At 37.6% G+C, this 15824-nt stretch overlaps 1 protein-coding gene across 3 annotated transcripts; it reads right to left on the reverse strand.

Annotated features, from left to right (window-relative positions):
• Positions 1-75: 75 nt before the first annotated feature.
• On the reverse strand, positions 76-15565 carry LOC115425403 (uncharacterized). Of its 3 annotated transcripts, none has more exons than XM_030142943.1 (29): positions 15548-15565; positions 14487-15285; positions 14286-14358; positions 13972-14042; positions 13550-13572; positions 13042-13107; positions 12836-12964; positions 12489-12682; positions 12371-12390; positions 11649-11688; positions 9201-9262; positions 9063-9085; positions 8858-8929; positions 8645-8782; positions 8360-8535; positions 8240-8259; positions 8086-8125; positions 7959-7978; positions 7805-7850; positions 3327-3394; positions 3153-3198; positions 2316-2350; positions 2161-2212; positions 2042-2067; positions 1499-1544; positions 1144-1178; positions 994-1045; positions 881-906; positions 76-721 (listed from the first exon to the last, which is right to left on the reverse strand). In XM_030142943.1, the coding sequence occupies exons 2-27, from the start codon at positions 15229-15231 to the stop codon at positions 999-1001; spliced, it is 2313 nt and encodes a 770-aa protein (XP_029998803.1). In that variant the 5' UTR covers positions 15232-15285; positions 15548-15565; the 3' UTR covers positions 76-721; positions 881-906; positions 994-998. The 3 variants fall into 3 exon arrangements, with proteins under 3 accessions (XP_029998803.1, XP_029998802.1, XP_029998804.1); XM_030142942.1 differs by having other exon boundaries at positions 8360-8565; XM_030142944.1 differs by lacking the exons at positions 3153-3198; positions 3327-3394; positions 7805-7850; positions 7959-7978 and having other exon boundaries at positions 8360-8565.
• Between the last annotated feature and the right edge of the window lie 259 nt (positions 15566-15824).

Here is a 15824-nt window from a genome sequence, read left to right on the forward strand (position 1 = left end):
ATAGCCCTCAACTCCACCATCAGCGATACAGACATTAATCACAAGCATCATAATCATCACAGCAAATCATCAAGTCAACACTGGATAGTTTATTCAACGGTATACTGTTTAAATAGAAGCAAAATGTAACATGGGTCTTTATTTACTGATCTAATAACCACAATGACATGAGTTTTGAAATTCTGCAAATGTGCTGTAACATTGAAAAAAAACAACACTATTCTAGAAAGAAAACTACAAAGCAATGCTTGATCTGACCCTTAGATAATGTAAGCACTTAAAACATTCAGTCTTGTGAAACCTGATTTAATTACATTTCTAGCTTTCAAACGCCTTTCAAAGCTTTTTAGTCAGTTTTGAAACAATGATAATGTTCCTTCAATAACCTGTTGTGTTCACAGAATACAAAATGTATTTTCCATTAAGACTGCACAATGAAACAGGTAAAGCAATGATTAGTCTGTTTAATATGGCACATGTAAATGTTGCACAAACCTGAAGGTCATCACAAAAAGGTGTCTTCTGCACCGGTGTCAGTGGCAACAGGTTATTCACAAAATATCATGCAATGTATTACATAAGCTATTGACAAATATTTATTAATTATGAGAAATAAACACTAATTTAAACAGTAAAAGAAACATATCGGCAATGATGAATGAATAGTCAAATTCTATAAAATGATCCAGGATCTTTGCAGTCTATTAGTCATTTTGAGAATCTGTAGGGAAAAAAGGAAATATAATTCTATTATATTTACTTTTTCAAATAACTGGTGGAAAAACACACTTAATGAACAATACATTTGGATAGAGACACTTAGTTACCACTTAATTATTACTGATGCATGAGAATAATATTTAAAATGATTAGGACTTACCTAGGACCTCTTCATATATATCCAGCCTGTCAAAAAAATAATCAGATTTATCAGATACTGTAATACAGACACAATATTGACAAATCAGACATGCATTTCACTGACATTATTACCCAGCTCAAAGCAGTGAAGGACTCTGGAGGTCAATGTTTTTATAGATGTCACCTATGGGTACAAAGGGTTAGTGTTTTGTGTGTAATGTTCATGTGTTTTGTATGAGAGTTTCAAATACAGTATGTGAAGAATATATGATATATATTTACCTCCATCAGTGGTGAGCTGTGGTAGAGGAGAAACACTGAAAATGTAAGAAAGAAGATGAAGCATTAGTGGTGAAAGCAAATCTGAAGGCTGCATGATATAAAGGTTAAGGCACAGGAATATAAGCTCTATTTAGTGAAAGGTATTGAGTTGTATTGCAGTACTGTTCTTTGTAAAGATGTTCATCATGTTAACCACTAGATGTCAGTCATACATTGTACATTTTGTCAAACTGCAGAAGAGGACAGAAAAATTACTTTTTCACCTTCAAAACTTAAGTAAACACTTGAAATTTTTCTATGGGAGTTAATTTAGATACTGTTATTTGCGCATTTAAAGCACATAAAGACAGCTTACCTTGTGTTTGGGATATCCACATCATCGTAATCATCACTTTCCTCAACTGTTTCAAAAGGAAAAAATATTCAGCAGTGATTAAACCATGCAAATAATAGTCAAAATAGTCAATTTTAGCCTAGGTGTAAATTCCATTAGACTTGCTGATGATTTAAAAAAAAAAAAAAAAAAAAGTGTCTGATGGTGACAGATCACTCACTTCCTCTGAAATGAATCACTGTGGCCTCAACAGGTTATTCACTAATAATTATGTAATAATCTATGTAGGTTACTGACAAATCCTCAGTCTGTCAATTTAATAGAGACTGCAGGAACAAATGGAAATACATTTTATGACACTGAATAGATTTCTATCCTACATTTAGTATCCTATATTGGGAGTTTACATACTGAGACATGTTTTTAATGTTAAATCTGAATGAGCGAAGTAAATTTCCTCTATGAGAAATATACTTCAGTATTTCCATTAGGCTACTTGAAATACTTTGTTATAATTACACCACTAATGATGAGATGGATATATATAAAATGTTCAGGTCATACCTTGGACCTCTTCATATATATCCAACCTGTTAAAATAAAAAGAGACAGAATTATGAGGTACTACTGTTATATAGGTCTAGAATTCCCAAATCAGATATGCATTTCACAAATTTTATTACCCAGCACAAGGCAGTGAAGAACTCTGAGAATCAACATCATCATAGATGTCACCTATGGGCACAAAGAATTAGTGTTTTTTAGTGTTTTTATTGTGTTTTGTCCACATTTTGTATGCAATTCCAAATATACGATGAACATATAGCAATATATTTACCACCATCTGCTGTAAGCTGTGGTAAAGGAGAAACTCTGGAGGAAAAGTAAGAAAGAAGGTGAATACAGCAGCCCTTAAGTTTTCAATAAAGAGTTGGGGTTCAGTCTCATTAACGCTTTGTCTTAACCCATAAAGACCCAAACATCCACCATTGACCAAAAGCATCTACTGATTTAAACTGTTGATCCACTCAGTCCTTTCAATCCATGTAAATAGTTGGTGTAAAATACAGTTTGTCATCTTTTCATGGTCATCAGATATGACCCATTTGGACATTCAGAGGCTCTGTAGTGAACGTGAACGTCAACTTCTACAACACTGATTCACCATTAAAACCCATGGAGTTGAATCAATGACAGTGGATGGAGACACTTGGTTTTATGTTCAGTTAATGATAGATTTTACTGAAAAAGCCAATTTTTCCTCAGTATTTTTCTGTGTTGATACAATAACCTTTGACTTTGGTCTGAGCTTTTATGAACATGTACATGATCAGTCAGTGAAACATAGGAAAATAGATGATTTTCACTGGGAAAAATGCAAAATTCAGAGGATAATTTTATAATAAATGGTGATAATCACTTAGGAAAGGTAAAATAGAGAGAAGAATTAATTTGGGAACTGCCACAAATGTATAGCACTGGGTCCTTATGGGTTAAAATTAAATCTTTAAAGCTTTATTTAGAGAGGGGGACTGGGAGTGGGTGTTTATCATGTTGACCAATAGGTGTCAGACATACATACAGTAAAATTCTGCATTTTGTCAAACTGCATCAGTGGCGGGGTCTTCAGATATTATGTTGAAACACCACTTGAACACTTATTAGTTTATCTTACCTTGTGTCTGGGATACCCACATCATCATAATCATCATCTTCTACAGCTGTTAGAAAACAATAGAAGCAGTCAGTCTTGTCTATTATTTGGTTTGATTTGTGAATATTACGAGCATTTGGACCATAAACCTTCATATGCTTTGATATGTGGTAAATCTGCATGATGATTTGGTACCTTTAAAAGGAAGTTGAGGAGTTGTCATGATACCAACATCGTCATAGCTCTCATCCAATTGTTGACTCCTTGTTTATGGAAGGAGAAAGACAAGAAAAATGTCATAAAATTACTTGAACAGTTTCTTTGGGGTGTGAATTCAATAATTTATTTGTGTACCATATAAGAGATAACAGATATACATAAACCAGTCCCTCCAGGAATTCGTGATGTTGCGATTGCAACTATTAGCGCAAATTCAACCAATCACCACAAATTCTGCGCGGCGCTGCAATTTTGTCTAATCACCGCGAATTTTCTGCAAATTTGACTAATCCCCGTAGCCCCCTTTCGCCCACCCCTGTCTATGTGACATGTACATCATCACGTTCACTTCCTTGTTGACGATTGAGAAGATGAAGACACGTGTGATTCAAAACACTCATATTTACCGACAAATATCACTGCCAAAGTTCGTGCAAGTCAGTTTCCAGATGTGTTACACAAAAGCAGAAGTATACTGTTCTGCACTGCCTGCAGTGTTGTGGTGGAACACGAATGAAAGTGGCCGCTCCACAGACACTTTTCAACCACAAAACATGCAAGAGAACGGCTGAAACTGGAAGAGGAAAGACAAGACAAGTCCCAATGACAGAGGCTGTTGGATCCAGAACAATAGCAGGAGCTGAAAGGGTCAAGGTTAGCGCAGATATACTCTACTGTATAAGGCAATAGAAGAGAAGAAGAAAGAACCTGTGGAGGCATGCTTTCCTTTCTGTGTATTGTATGTGTGTGTGTGTGTGTGTGCGTGTGCGTGCGTGTGCGTGCGTGCGTGAGGGAGTGCGAGCACAAGACTGTGTGTGGAGTTAAAAAACGAGCTCACAAATGAAAATAGTCACTAAACTTGGTGTTAATATTAATGTTTACTCTTATGTGTTAGCTAGAAAGCAACCCAAGTTTGGCTGCCCTGTGTGCCTGTCTGTGTGTGTATGTGTGTGTGTGTGTGTAGGTGTGTGTGTGTGTGTGTGTGTGTGTGTGTGTGTGTGTGTGTGTGCATGTAACCCATCTAACCCTAACCCTAAATACACTACTATATCATTAAGGAAGCAAAAGTCATGTGTTGTGTTGTATAAATGTGAGATGGGGGTGGGATTTAATAAGTTTTCTTCTTCCCACTCCTTTTTGAGCAGTACATATTGAATTTATTTTGTTATTACTAGTGTACTTGGCAATTGTTATTTTGTCTTAATCATCTTTATTAATGTATTTGCTCTGATATTAGTTCCTTGTACACAAAAAAAATGTTAAAAATTTTCTTCTGCTCAAAACAAATAAATGAATGAATGAAAAAAAGCCTGTTTTGTTTAAAATCATCACTTCCTGGTGCTTTTTAAGGCTAAAAACTCAAAAAAGACTGTTCTAGGTAATTTGCAAATGCCCATGTTCCTGTGACTTTAATAAGAGAAGCCTCAAATCATCGCAACTTTCACCACAATTTTTTGGAAAAGCTGCCACAAAATCAGGCATTTTAAGCCGCAATAATAATAAAAAAAAAATCCTGTGAAATCCTGGAGGGACTGATTAATAACGTACTGCATATATTTGGATGAAAGTGATGTTGGTCTGCATTGCATTTGTATATATAAGCTATTTATTACAAAAAATGTTTGCTATAACTGTGTAACAGCACAACAGGAAAGAGAAAAACTAAGGATCAGGCTCTCAGATTGTGTGATCCTATGCTCTCATTGGCTGACGTTCTGTGACACTCCGCTCTGATTGGCTGGTGTTCGGTGACGCTGCGCTCTCATTGGCTTGCGTTCTGTGACACTGTGCTGTCATTGGCTGACGTTCTGTGACGCTGCGCTCTCATTGGCTTGTGTTCTGTGACGCTGCACTCTGATTGGCTGACGTTCTGTGACGCTCTGCTCTGATTGGCTGGCGTTCTGTGATGCTGCGCTCTCATTGGCTGGCGTTCTTTGACGCTGCACTCTCATTGGCTTGTGTTCTGTGACACTGCACTCTCATTGGCTGATGTTCTGTGACGCTGCCCTCTCATTGGCTGGTGTTGTGTGACGCTGCACTCGCATTGGCTGATGTTCTGTGATGCTGCGCTCTCATTGGCTGGCATTCTTTGACGCTGTGCTCTTATTGGCTAGTGTTCTATGACAATGCTCTCTCATTGGCTTGTGTTCTGTGACGCTGCGCTCTGATTGGCTAGTGTTCTATGACACTGCGCTCTCATTGGCTTGTGTTCTGTGACGCTGCGCTCTGATTGGCTGACTTCTGTGATGCTCTGCTCTGATTGGCTGACGTTCTGTGATGATGCGCTCTCATTGGCTGGCGTTCTTTGACGCTACGCTCTCATTGGCTGGCGTTCTTTGACGCTGCGCTTTCATTGGCTTGTGTTCTGTGACACTGCACTCTCATTGGCTGATGTTCTGTGATGCTGCCCTCTCATTGGCTGGTGTTCTGTGACGCTGTGCTCTCATTGGCTGGCATTCTTTGACGCTGCGCTCTTATTGGCTTGCGTTCTGTGACGCTGCGCTCTCATTGGCTGACATTCTGTGACACTCCGCTCTGATTGGCTGGCGTTCTGTGACGCTACTCTCTCATCAGCTGGTGTTCTGTGACGTTGCGCTCTCATTGGCTGACGTTCTGTGACTCTGTGACGCTCCGCTCTCATTGGCTGACGTTCTGTGACGCTGTGCTCTCATTGGCTGACGTTCTGTGACGCTGCGCTCTCATTGGCTGACGTTCTGTGACGCTCTGCTCTCATTGGCTGATATTCTGTGACACTCCACTCTCACTGGCTGACGTTCAGTGACGCTGTGCTCTCATTGGCTGGCGTTCTGTGACGCTGCGCTCTCATTGGCTGACGTTCTGTAAGGCTCCGCTCTCATTGGCTGAAGCTCTGTGATGCTGCGCTCCCATTGGCTGGCGTTCTGTGACGCTGCGCTCTCATTGGCTGGTGTTCTGTGACGCTGCGCTCTCATTGGCTGGTGTTCTGTGACTCTGTGACGTTTCACTCTCATTGGCTGACGTTCTGTGACGCTGCGCTGTCATTGGCTGGTGTTCTGTGACGCTGCACTCTCATTGGCTGATGTTCTGTGACACTGCGCTCTCATTGGCTGACGTTCTGTGACACTCTGCTCTCATTGGCTGACGTTCTTTGACACTCTGCTCTTATTGGCTGACGTTCTTTGATGCTGCGTTCTCATTGGCTGAAGCTCTGTGATGCTGCGCTCCCATTGGCTGGCGTTCTGTGACGCTGCGCTCTCATTGGCTGGTGTTCTGTGACGCTGTGCTCTCATTGGCTGACGTTCTGTGACTCTGTGACGTTTCACTCTCATTGGCTGACGTTCTGTGACACTCCGCTCTCATTGGCTGGTGTTCTGTGATGCTGCGCTCTCATTGGCTGACGTTCTGTGATGCTGCGCTCTCATTGGCTGACGTTCTGTGACACTCTGCTCTCATTGGCTGACGTTCTGTGACACTCTGCTCTTATTGACTGACGTTCTTTGATGCTGCGTTCTCATTGGCTGATGTTCTGTGATGCTGCGCTCTCATTGGCTGGTGTTCTGTGACGCTGCACTCTCATTGGCTGATGTTCTGTGACGCTCTGCTCTGATTGGCTGACGTTCTGTGACGCCCCGCTCTGATTGGCTGGTGTTCTGTGACACTGCACTCTGATTGGCTGACGTACTGTGACGCTTGGCTCTGATTGGCTGGCGTTCGGTGAGGCTGCACTCTCATTGGCTGGTGTTCTGTGACGCTGCGCTCTCATTGGCTGGCGTTCTGTGACGGTCTGCTCTGATTGGCTGGCGTTCTGTGATGCTACGCTCTTATTGGCTGACGTTCCATGAGGCTGCACTCTCATTGGCTGATGTTCCGTGACGCTGCGCTCTCAGTGGCTGGCGTACTTTGACGCTGCGCTCTGATTGGCTGACGTTCTGTGACGCTCTGTTCTGATTGGCTGGCGTTCTGTGACGCTGCACTTTCATTGGCTGCCGTTCTGTGACGCTGCGCTCTCATTGGCTGGCGTTCTGTGACGCTGCACTCTCATTGGTTTGTGTTCTATGACACTGCGCTCTCATTGGCTGACGTTCCGTGAGGCTGCGCTCTCATTGGCTGATGTTCTGTGACGCTGTGCTCTCATTGGTTGACGTTCTGTGATGCCACGCTCTCATTGGCTGACGTTCTGTGACGCTCCGCTCTCATTGGCAACTCAAAACAAATAAATGAATGAATAAAAAAAAGCCTGTTTTGTTTAAAATCATTGCTTCCTGGTGCTTTTTAAGGCTAAAAACTCAAAAAAGACTGTTCTAGGTAATTTGCAAATGCCCATGTTCCTGTGACTTTAATAAAAGAAGCCTCAAATCATCACAACTTTCACCGCAATTTTTTGGAAAAGCTGCCATAAAGTCAAGCATTTTAGACCACAACAATAAAAAAAAAAAATCCCACGAAATCCTGGAGGGACTGATAAACAGACTTACTGTGGGTCTGGAATATCCACGTCATCATAAACATCACCTTCCCAAGCTGTTTAAAAAAAAAAAAAATAGCAGTCATGGCATCTCAGAGAGTTTATTTTTAGCTAATGTTGCTGTATTTCAATTAATAAAAAGATATAAAAAATAAACAGCTTACAGGTTTGCACACTGAGCCCACTAAAAGAAAGAAAAAGTATAAAATTAACTAATACACATTAATGTAAAATACATGCCATGTTCCAGAGTTGTCATCAAAAAAAAAAAAAAAAAAAAAATCAAGCTACCTTGTGTCTGGGATATCCACATCATCATAATCTTCCAATGCTGTTTCAAAAGTAATAGAAGTAATAAAGGTTCATGTATATTTAATGTAGTATGTTATGTGTGTTATTGTGTTTCAGTGAATTAGAACACTTAAAAGCAAGAAAAAGCACTTACAAGTTTCCATGTCAATGTCACTAAGATGGAAAGAAAATGTAAAATTAGCAAGAAATAATATGAACAAATGCTTAAAATGTAGGTCAGAGTTTGGACTCATCATGCTTTTCACTTACTTACCTGTAAAAGTTAGCTGGTGCGTCAATGTTTTCATAATCCCCTGTGTCTTCATAGTTGGATTGAGGATCTGGCATCACCTTTAAGTAACTGTGGCTTATCTGAGCAGACCCACTGGTGTCTGTGATTTTTATCTTCCTTTGACCGAGATTTGGGTCAAAATGTCTTTCTTTCTTCCACTTTTTGGTGACATGATCAAACCCTTTAATCTAGTTGTACTCATTAGTTATAAAACATAGTTATGTCAAAAAACAAAACAAAACATGTAACCCTGGAAGAAAGCTTTACCTTCAGCTTCTTTCCTTTGTGATCCTTCTTCTGTTTAGGTTTCTGTTGTTTCTTTTCCTGCAGTTGTCCCTTTCTCTCTTTCTTAACTTTTTTGTGCTGCCCTTCAATTTCCACTTTAGCGATGAGCCCTTGGAGCACCTATAAATCATTTCGGCACATTTCATTTAAGGGTACATGCTATTCTTTAAATAAGTTTTGACTGAAAGCACTTACTGCCATGAATTCTCCATGGTGAATGTACTCTTTTCCACTGATACTTTTCTGATATTTTTTTGAGCTGTGCACCTGGAAAAATAAAAACCCTAAATATGAGTAATTGTTTATCTCCCATCTTGTTCTTTTTATTTCTACCCAACAAAAAGCAAAAACTAACACTTGATTTAAATTTAACCAGCAAATAATCAATTGCAATTATTACCTCTGCCTCCTTTAAAAGGTGTCCTGTAAAGAAAATGAAAACATAACCAGACAATCTTGTCTTAATTGATTTAACTTGAGAGCATTACAGCACTTTAAACAATTTATATGTAAATGGACAACAAAAATTAACCACAACCTTTATGGGGAAGTGGAGGCAAGTTCATGGTGTCAGCATCTACAGCCAACTGTCGACTTGTACTTTAAGGAAACAGAAAGACAAATGAAAAGAAGTAACCTCAGAAAGTGAATGCATTTAAAACATGAGGAAGAATTACTGATTATTAAAGCAAACCTGAATATTGTATGGTTAGTTTTGTATCGATATTTGTATAGGAATCAAAATCATAAGTACTTTGTGTCAAACTTAAATCACCAATAAGAAAATTTAATTTACAAACTCTAACATTGTAGTCTTTACCATATACACCGATCAGCCGTAACATTATGACCTCCAACAGCCAAAGTGATACTCATTTTGATTATCTCAATCCAATCCAATCCAATCCAATCCAATCCAATCCAATTCATTTTTATTTATAAAGCACAAATTTAAATAAACAAAAAGGTTTCCAAAGTGCTGTACAGTAAAAAAAAAAAAAAAAAAAAAAAAAAAAACACAATAAAAATATAATAAGAAGATAAAAAACTAAGATAAAAATTAAACACAATAGATAAATAGACTGTCCAGATAAAATCCCAGCGCACATAAAATCAACAACCTACACAGTGTGAAAAGCCAAAGAAAAGTGGTGGGTTTTACCATGGGACTTGTCAGTTGGTAGGATATATTTAGCAGCAAGTGAACATTAGCCCTTGAATTTTCTGTGTTAAAAACAGCAAAATGGGCAAGAGTAGGAATATGAACAACTTTGATAAGGGAGGAATTGAAGACTCTGGTGCTAAAAGTACTGAAGTCACAAAAAAAAAGAATGTTAAAAACATTTACAGGGTGGACTTAGCTAAACAAATACAACATGTTTATATGCTCAACTTGAATTGTCCAAAAATGTGACTTCAGTATTTATAGCACCAGGATCTTCATTTGTGATATCAAATCCCTGGGTCAGAGCATCTCCAGATCTTGTTCATTCCCAAATTCAGTGGTTACTACCAACAAAATGAGAAGTCAAAAGAACAACCGGATCTCCAATAAAGCATCTATGAAAGCAGAACATTTTTACCACCTGTCTGATATTGTGCAAGTTCCCCTTTTTCCATAAAACAGCTCTGACCCCAGGCCTAGACTCCACCAGACCACTGCAGGTGTGTGTGATATCTGGACTAAGATGTTAGCAGCAGGTCCCAGAAGTCCTGGAAGTGGAAAGGTGGACCTCTATGGATTGGGTTTATTTATCCAACGCCGCACACACATGATCAAATGTCCTGAGATTAGGATGTCCTTCCTTAGTCCATCATGGGTCAGTACTAACCACTGCAGACCAGGAACACCCAACAAGACCTGCAGTTGTGGAGATGTTCTGATCCAGTCATCACCGCTACAATATGGACCTGGTCAAAGTCACTCAGTTCCTTAAGTTGCACATTTTGCTGCTTCCAACAAATCAGCTTTGAGAACTAAATATTCACTTGCTGCCTAATATATCCAACCCAGTGAAAGGTGCCATTTTTATTAAATTAACCCTCCGGTATCCCGTCTAGTAAGGCCCTTACTAAGCACCAAGCGTGCCTTTTTGGCACACTTGTGGAATTATGTCCAAAAAAATTTCATACAGTTTGTTTTTAATTCTTTTACACTTTTTCCTATTTCATCAACTTGAGCCATAAATAAAAATACCAAATACTCAACAATTGTCACATTTTTTAACCCTTTAAATGCCGTGTTTGTAATGTAAACAAACCGTTTTTTGTTTTTTTGTTTTTTTTTTGATGCAAAAAAACAAAATATACCACATAAAAATTGGATCACATATTATTTGATTTTTGCAGCCTGGCATATGTCAATGATTAACTCCAACATCGGTTAATTTGCATTATTATTTTTGGCGCTAGGTCAAAAGTTCAAAAATACTAGCATCTGTCATCAAGTGTGTGTAAAATGCACACACTTGGTGTGTGCATTATACACCAATATTTCAAACTATTAAATATTATATATTGATTCATTTTCTGCTCTAATTTGATTTCATTTTTGTAAATCAAGGTCAGCCCTAATCATACATATCAAATGGAAGAAATAGTGCATTTTAGGCACACTTGGGAGACAGATGCTAGTCTTGTAATTTTCTTTTGTTTACAATGTGCAAATTGTAGTTGGTGGCCAGAATTTTAAAGATCATGCAAAAATGAACAACTTTTGAATTCTAATCTTATTTAAATTGTGAAAAATAATATGAAGTTTCTTAAATCAAAGTGCAAAGTGTGCCTAAAAGGCGCACCCGGATACCGGAGGGTTAAATGTTCTTATCACATCTCTTGTCAGTGGTTAGAATGTTATGACTGGTCAGTGCAGGGCTCCAGTTTTTAAATGTGTTACTCATGTTAACCACAAGGTGTCAGTCATGTTAAATAAATAAATAAATAAATAAATAAATAAATAAATAAATAAATAAATAAACCATACTACCTTGTGTCTGGGATATCCACATCATCATAATCTTCCCATGCTGTTTCAAAAGCAATAGAAGTAATATAGTTTAACAGTCTAAAATGTACTTTTTGTGTTGTATGTCATGTATTTTTTTTTTTTTTTTAACGTTTCATTGAATTAGAACTTTAACCCTTTCATGCATAGTGGTCACAACAGTGGACAGCTGTTCAAAAGGGTTCTCTTACATAATTATGGATTTTGTTGTTTTATTTCCATATCAGCCAACACAGTGGACACCTATGTATCGTCCCATACACTGTAATTCATACCATTATTGTAAATTTGCTGTTCTAGATAAATCTGATCTGCAGTAACATGTTTGACTGTAATAAAAAAAAAAAAAAAGCTAATTGTTATTAAACTGTAATTAACAGTTTTGTTTTGTTTACTTTGTTGCATATTATCTACATGCAGGTATTGTTAAAATGTGAGAAAACATCAAATTAGCAGCATTAAAAATGTTTTTACCTCATAGTATATCAGTAAATACATGTTTCTTTGCTTCTAAAATTAAATGCATGATGTCCAGCTGAGTGGACATTTTTGTAATTTCATGAAAAATAGGTTCATTAAAAAAAATTCAATCACATTGTTTTTTTTTCATGCCTATAGAGGAATAAAAACACTCAAGAAAAAAATCTTGACTGAGGTTCTAATAATTTGTGCATGAAAGGGTTAAAGCAATATAAAGTACTTACAGTTTTGCATGTTGAGCCCACTAAAATTTAAAGAAAATGTCAAATTAGCAAGAAACTATATGTAAATGCTTCAAACTTAGTTCACAGTTCAGAGTCATCAGGCTTTTTTGTTACTTACCTGCTAAGTTTAGCTGGTGCATCAATGTATTCATAATCGTCTGAGTCTTCGTGGTCAGACAGAGGCTGTGGCATCTCTAAGTCGTTGTGCTTTACATGAGCTGTCTCCTTCTTTTTGGACTTTGAGTCACGATTTCCGCCATTGAAATAAGGGAGTTTCCTCCCTTTTTTGGGAACATAAACAGATCCTCTAATCTAGTTGGAAATAAGGAGATAGCACCAATTAGTCTTTTCATGCACTGTTGTTTTTATGCTGAATCACTGTTTTCATTAAGTTCCTAATTCATATTGTCAGTGTATATATGGTATGTGTTAAAAAAAAAAAAAAAAAAGTTTAATCCCTTTTACCTTGGTCTTTGTTTTACTTCCCCTCTTCTCCTTGGATTTCTGTCGTTTCTTTTCCTGCTTCAGATGTGTTTTTTGCTCATTCTTAGCCTTTATTTTCTTCCTCTCTCTGTTGAAAATTCCTCGGAGCTCCTATTAATCATTATCTTTTCATCATTAAGGAGACATACCCTTTTTAAAATGTGCACAAATAAACTGAAAGCACTTACTGACATGAATTCACCATGGAGAATGTAATCTTTTCCACTGTTACTTTCCTCATATTTTTGAAAACTCTGTACCAGGAAAGGCACAAGTGAAAACATCTCATTCTTCATACATTACTTTGTTCACTTATATACCTGTAGGTGATCTTATTTCTGTTTATGTGGATTGTGAATTTGGTTTTACAAAAATTGTTTTCAGGACAGGCTAGGAACAAGTGATTTAAGAAACTATTCATCTTTATATTTTTATATACATTTTCTGTTTGTCTTGTTTTTATCTTGTATGTGTTTAATGGATGAAGGATACAACAGAGTAATAGAAACTGTCTGTGTAATTCTTTAAAAATGTACATAATTATCGGTTATTACTTTTTTCCCTGTTTTGTTCTCCTCCTTTATTGTGTTGCAAAATTTTTAATCTATTAATATAAATCTGTCTGAAACAAAAACCTACTGTTGAAATAAGCATTATTTCACAATACATTTCAACAGAAATGATTGCAGTTATTACCTCTGCCTCCTTCAGCATGTAGCCTGTAGAAAGAAGAAGCAACAGGTGATTGGGTAATATTTTCACTCACCTAAATTAATTTGTAGGTATAATAGCACTTAAGCCAACACTTTAGATGATGATTACACATATGAGATTTACAGTTTTAAGATAAGATAAGATAAGATAAGATAAGATAAGATAAGATAAGATAAGATAAGATAAGATAAGATAAGATTTTATTGATCCCACCGTGGGAAAATTTCACAGTTAACAGCAGCAACATACAACACACCAGTGCAAGAGAAAGAAAGGTAGTAAGAATGAAATATAAAGGAAAATGGGAAATTTGGTATTTAAATAAATATTTATATAAACAGAGAATTAGAATTAAATATTTTTAAAATGTACACATGAAAGAGTGGCAGCAAATGAGGTATGACCTTTTTGCGGAAGTGGAGGCAACTTCATGTCAACATCATCACAGGTCTCCTCCTTATCCAACTGTTGGCTTCTAATATATAGAGACATACAAGAGAAAAGAAGACAACTGAAATGATGAATGCTCTAAAATGCAACATAATTTTGATCTGTCTTTGTGCGTACTGCTTCATGTGAGAAACAATAAAAATTGTGCTGCAGCTGTATCTTTGAAAAATATCTGATTTATCAGTCTGAGCTGATCCTTGAGTATATAAATGCAGAAACCCCCATTATTATGATTTCATACAGACAGAGAAAATTTACAACAACTTACGTCAGTGCTTGGGGTGATGGTGGGAACACTAGAGGTGGAGGAGCACTATGATGTTGCATCTTTTCTCCTGGCTCTGTCGCACAAAAACAAATTTAACATGACCTATATTTAAGATCTTGTTGAGAGATAACTGTAAAGTAGCATGTTCCTTGTGGTGGGGTGATTGTCTTAAGTCTAACAGCATAATAAAAAGCTTCTTACCATCTTTCAAAGATGTTCTGAATTGCTGAATGTTAACAGTTGCAGGTCTGGTCGGCTTCAGTGGAGGGTTTCCCAGAATATTCACACGTGGAAGGAGCTTCTTCGTTGGAATATGAGGGACAGTTATCTTCTGACTTTGAATTGGGGTTTCGGGTTTTGTGATACAGGAAGGTTTTGGTGTTTCAAGTAGTTTGGAGGGTTTAGTACTGACAGTCTTTAGCCTCACCACACTCTCATTGTAGCTTTCCTGTTTTGTAACGCTGCTTTCCTCTGCCAAAGACATGTTACTGCTCTGGCTTACATTTAGAAAAGATGACACATATGGCTTCTGGTTTTCTGGTTTCAGGACAGGGACGGTTTTAGAAGCTGTTATGAGAGGCAGTCTGCTGATGTGAGGACACACTGGCTTGGCTAAAGAATGAGAGACACTCATCTTTCTGGAAATGTGATTACTGTCATGCACTTCAGATTTAATCTCTACATTTGTAAGATGAGCGGGTACAGAGGATCCAGAAAGGTCTGTGTATCTCTGCTTTTCAGGAGGTGATGACAGTACTTTTCCTTTCCATTTTTTCTGAAGGTCAGGCTTTGGATAGTCAGTGCCTCTGATTGCAGCCCTTGACAAACTCTCCTCCAAAGCAGCAATCCTACCCTGAATAGAGGCTACATCACTGACCTTTGGACCAGGTTCTTGTTGGAAGGAGGTATCCTGTAAAGAGTCGTCTTTTGTGTTGAACTGAGCCATAAGATCCAAGACGTTTTTTCCATACAGAGGAAAATGAAATCACTCCTTTTAAATCTAGAAAACATTGTTGACAGTGTTATACATGAAATTTCAACATACCACATTAGGAAAGAAGAATTTACTGTTAAGACAGATGTTACATCAGCGACAACCAGAATTTGGAAACAAACGTTTCCAGTGTTAAAACAATGATCATTATCTGAAACATCACACTCAAGCGTAAAACTGCTACAAATTAGTTCAAAACTGAAAATAAAGACTAACAGTTTTTTTTGGGGTTTTTTGTATAGATAAAAATAAGTCAGTAACCACTCACCTGATCTTTGTTTCTTGAGTGTTATACGTATGTCTGTGGTCAAAGACGGTCATAATGCTGTCAACAAAATAAAAGCCCCACCTACAAAGGAAGCATGTCTCTGATAACTGAATGGAAAAAAACACACGAGTCATTTGTGAAGTAGTGCGAACTATGCTGGTGATGCACCAAATCTAAGTTTTAAATACTCAAGATGTGATAAATTTACACACCACATACACAAATTGACATGAAACCCTTAAAAATAAGTCATCACACTTAAATGTTCTTAAGAGGA

The sequence above is a fragment of the Sphaeramia orbicularis genome, chromosome 9 (assembly GCF_902148855.1).
Source record: "Sphaeramia orbicularis chromosome 9, fSphaOr1.1, whole genome shotgun sequence".
NCBI lineage: Eukaryota > Metazoa > Chordata > Actinopteri > Kurtiformes > Apogonidae > Sphaeramia > Sphaeramia orbicularis.

Coding starts and splice junctions, on each gene's coding strand:
- LOC115425403 (XM_030142942.1), bottom strand. CDS start 15,231: ATGGCTCAGTTCAACACAAAAGACGACTCTTTACAGGATACCTCCTTC. Junction 12,391..12,488: donor GCACCAGCTAAACTTAGCAG/GTAAGTAACAAA, acceptor TTTAAATTTTAG/TGGGCTCAACATGCAAAACT. Junction 11,689..12,370: donor TGGGCTCAACATGCAAAACT/GTAAGTACTTTA, acceptor CTTTTGAAACAG/CATGGGAAGATTATGATGAT.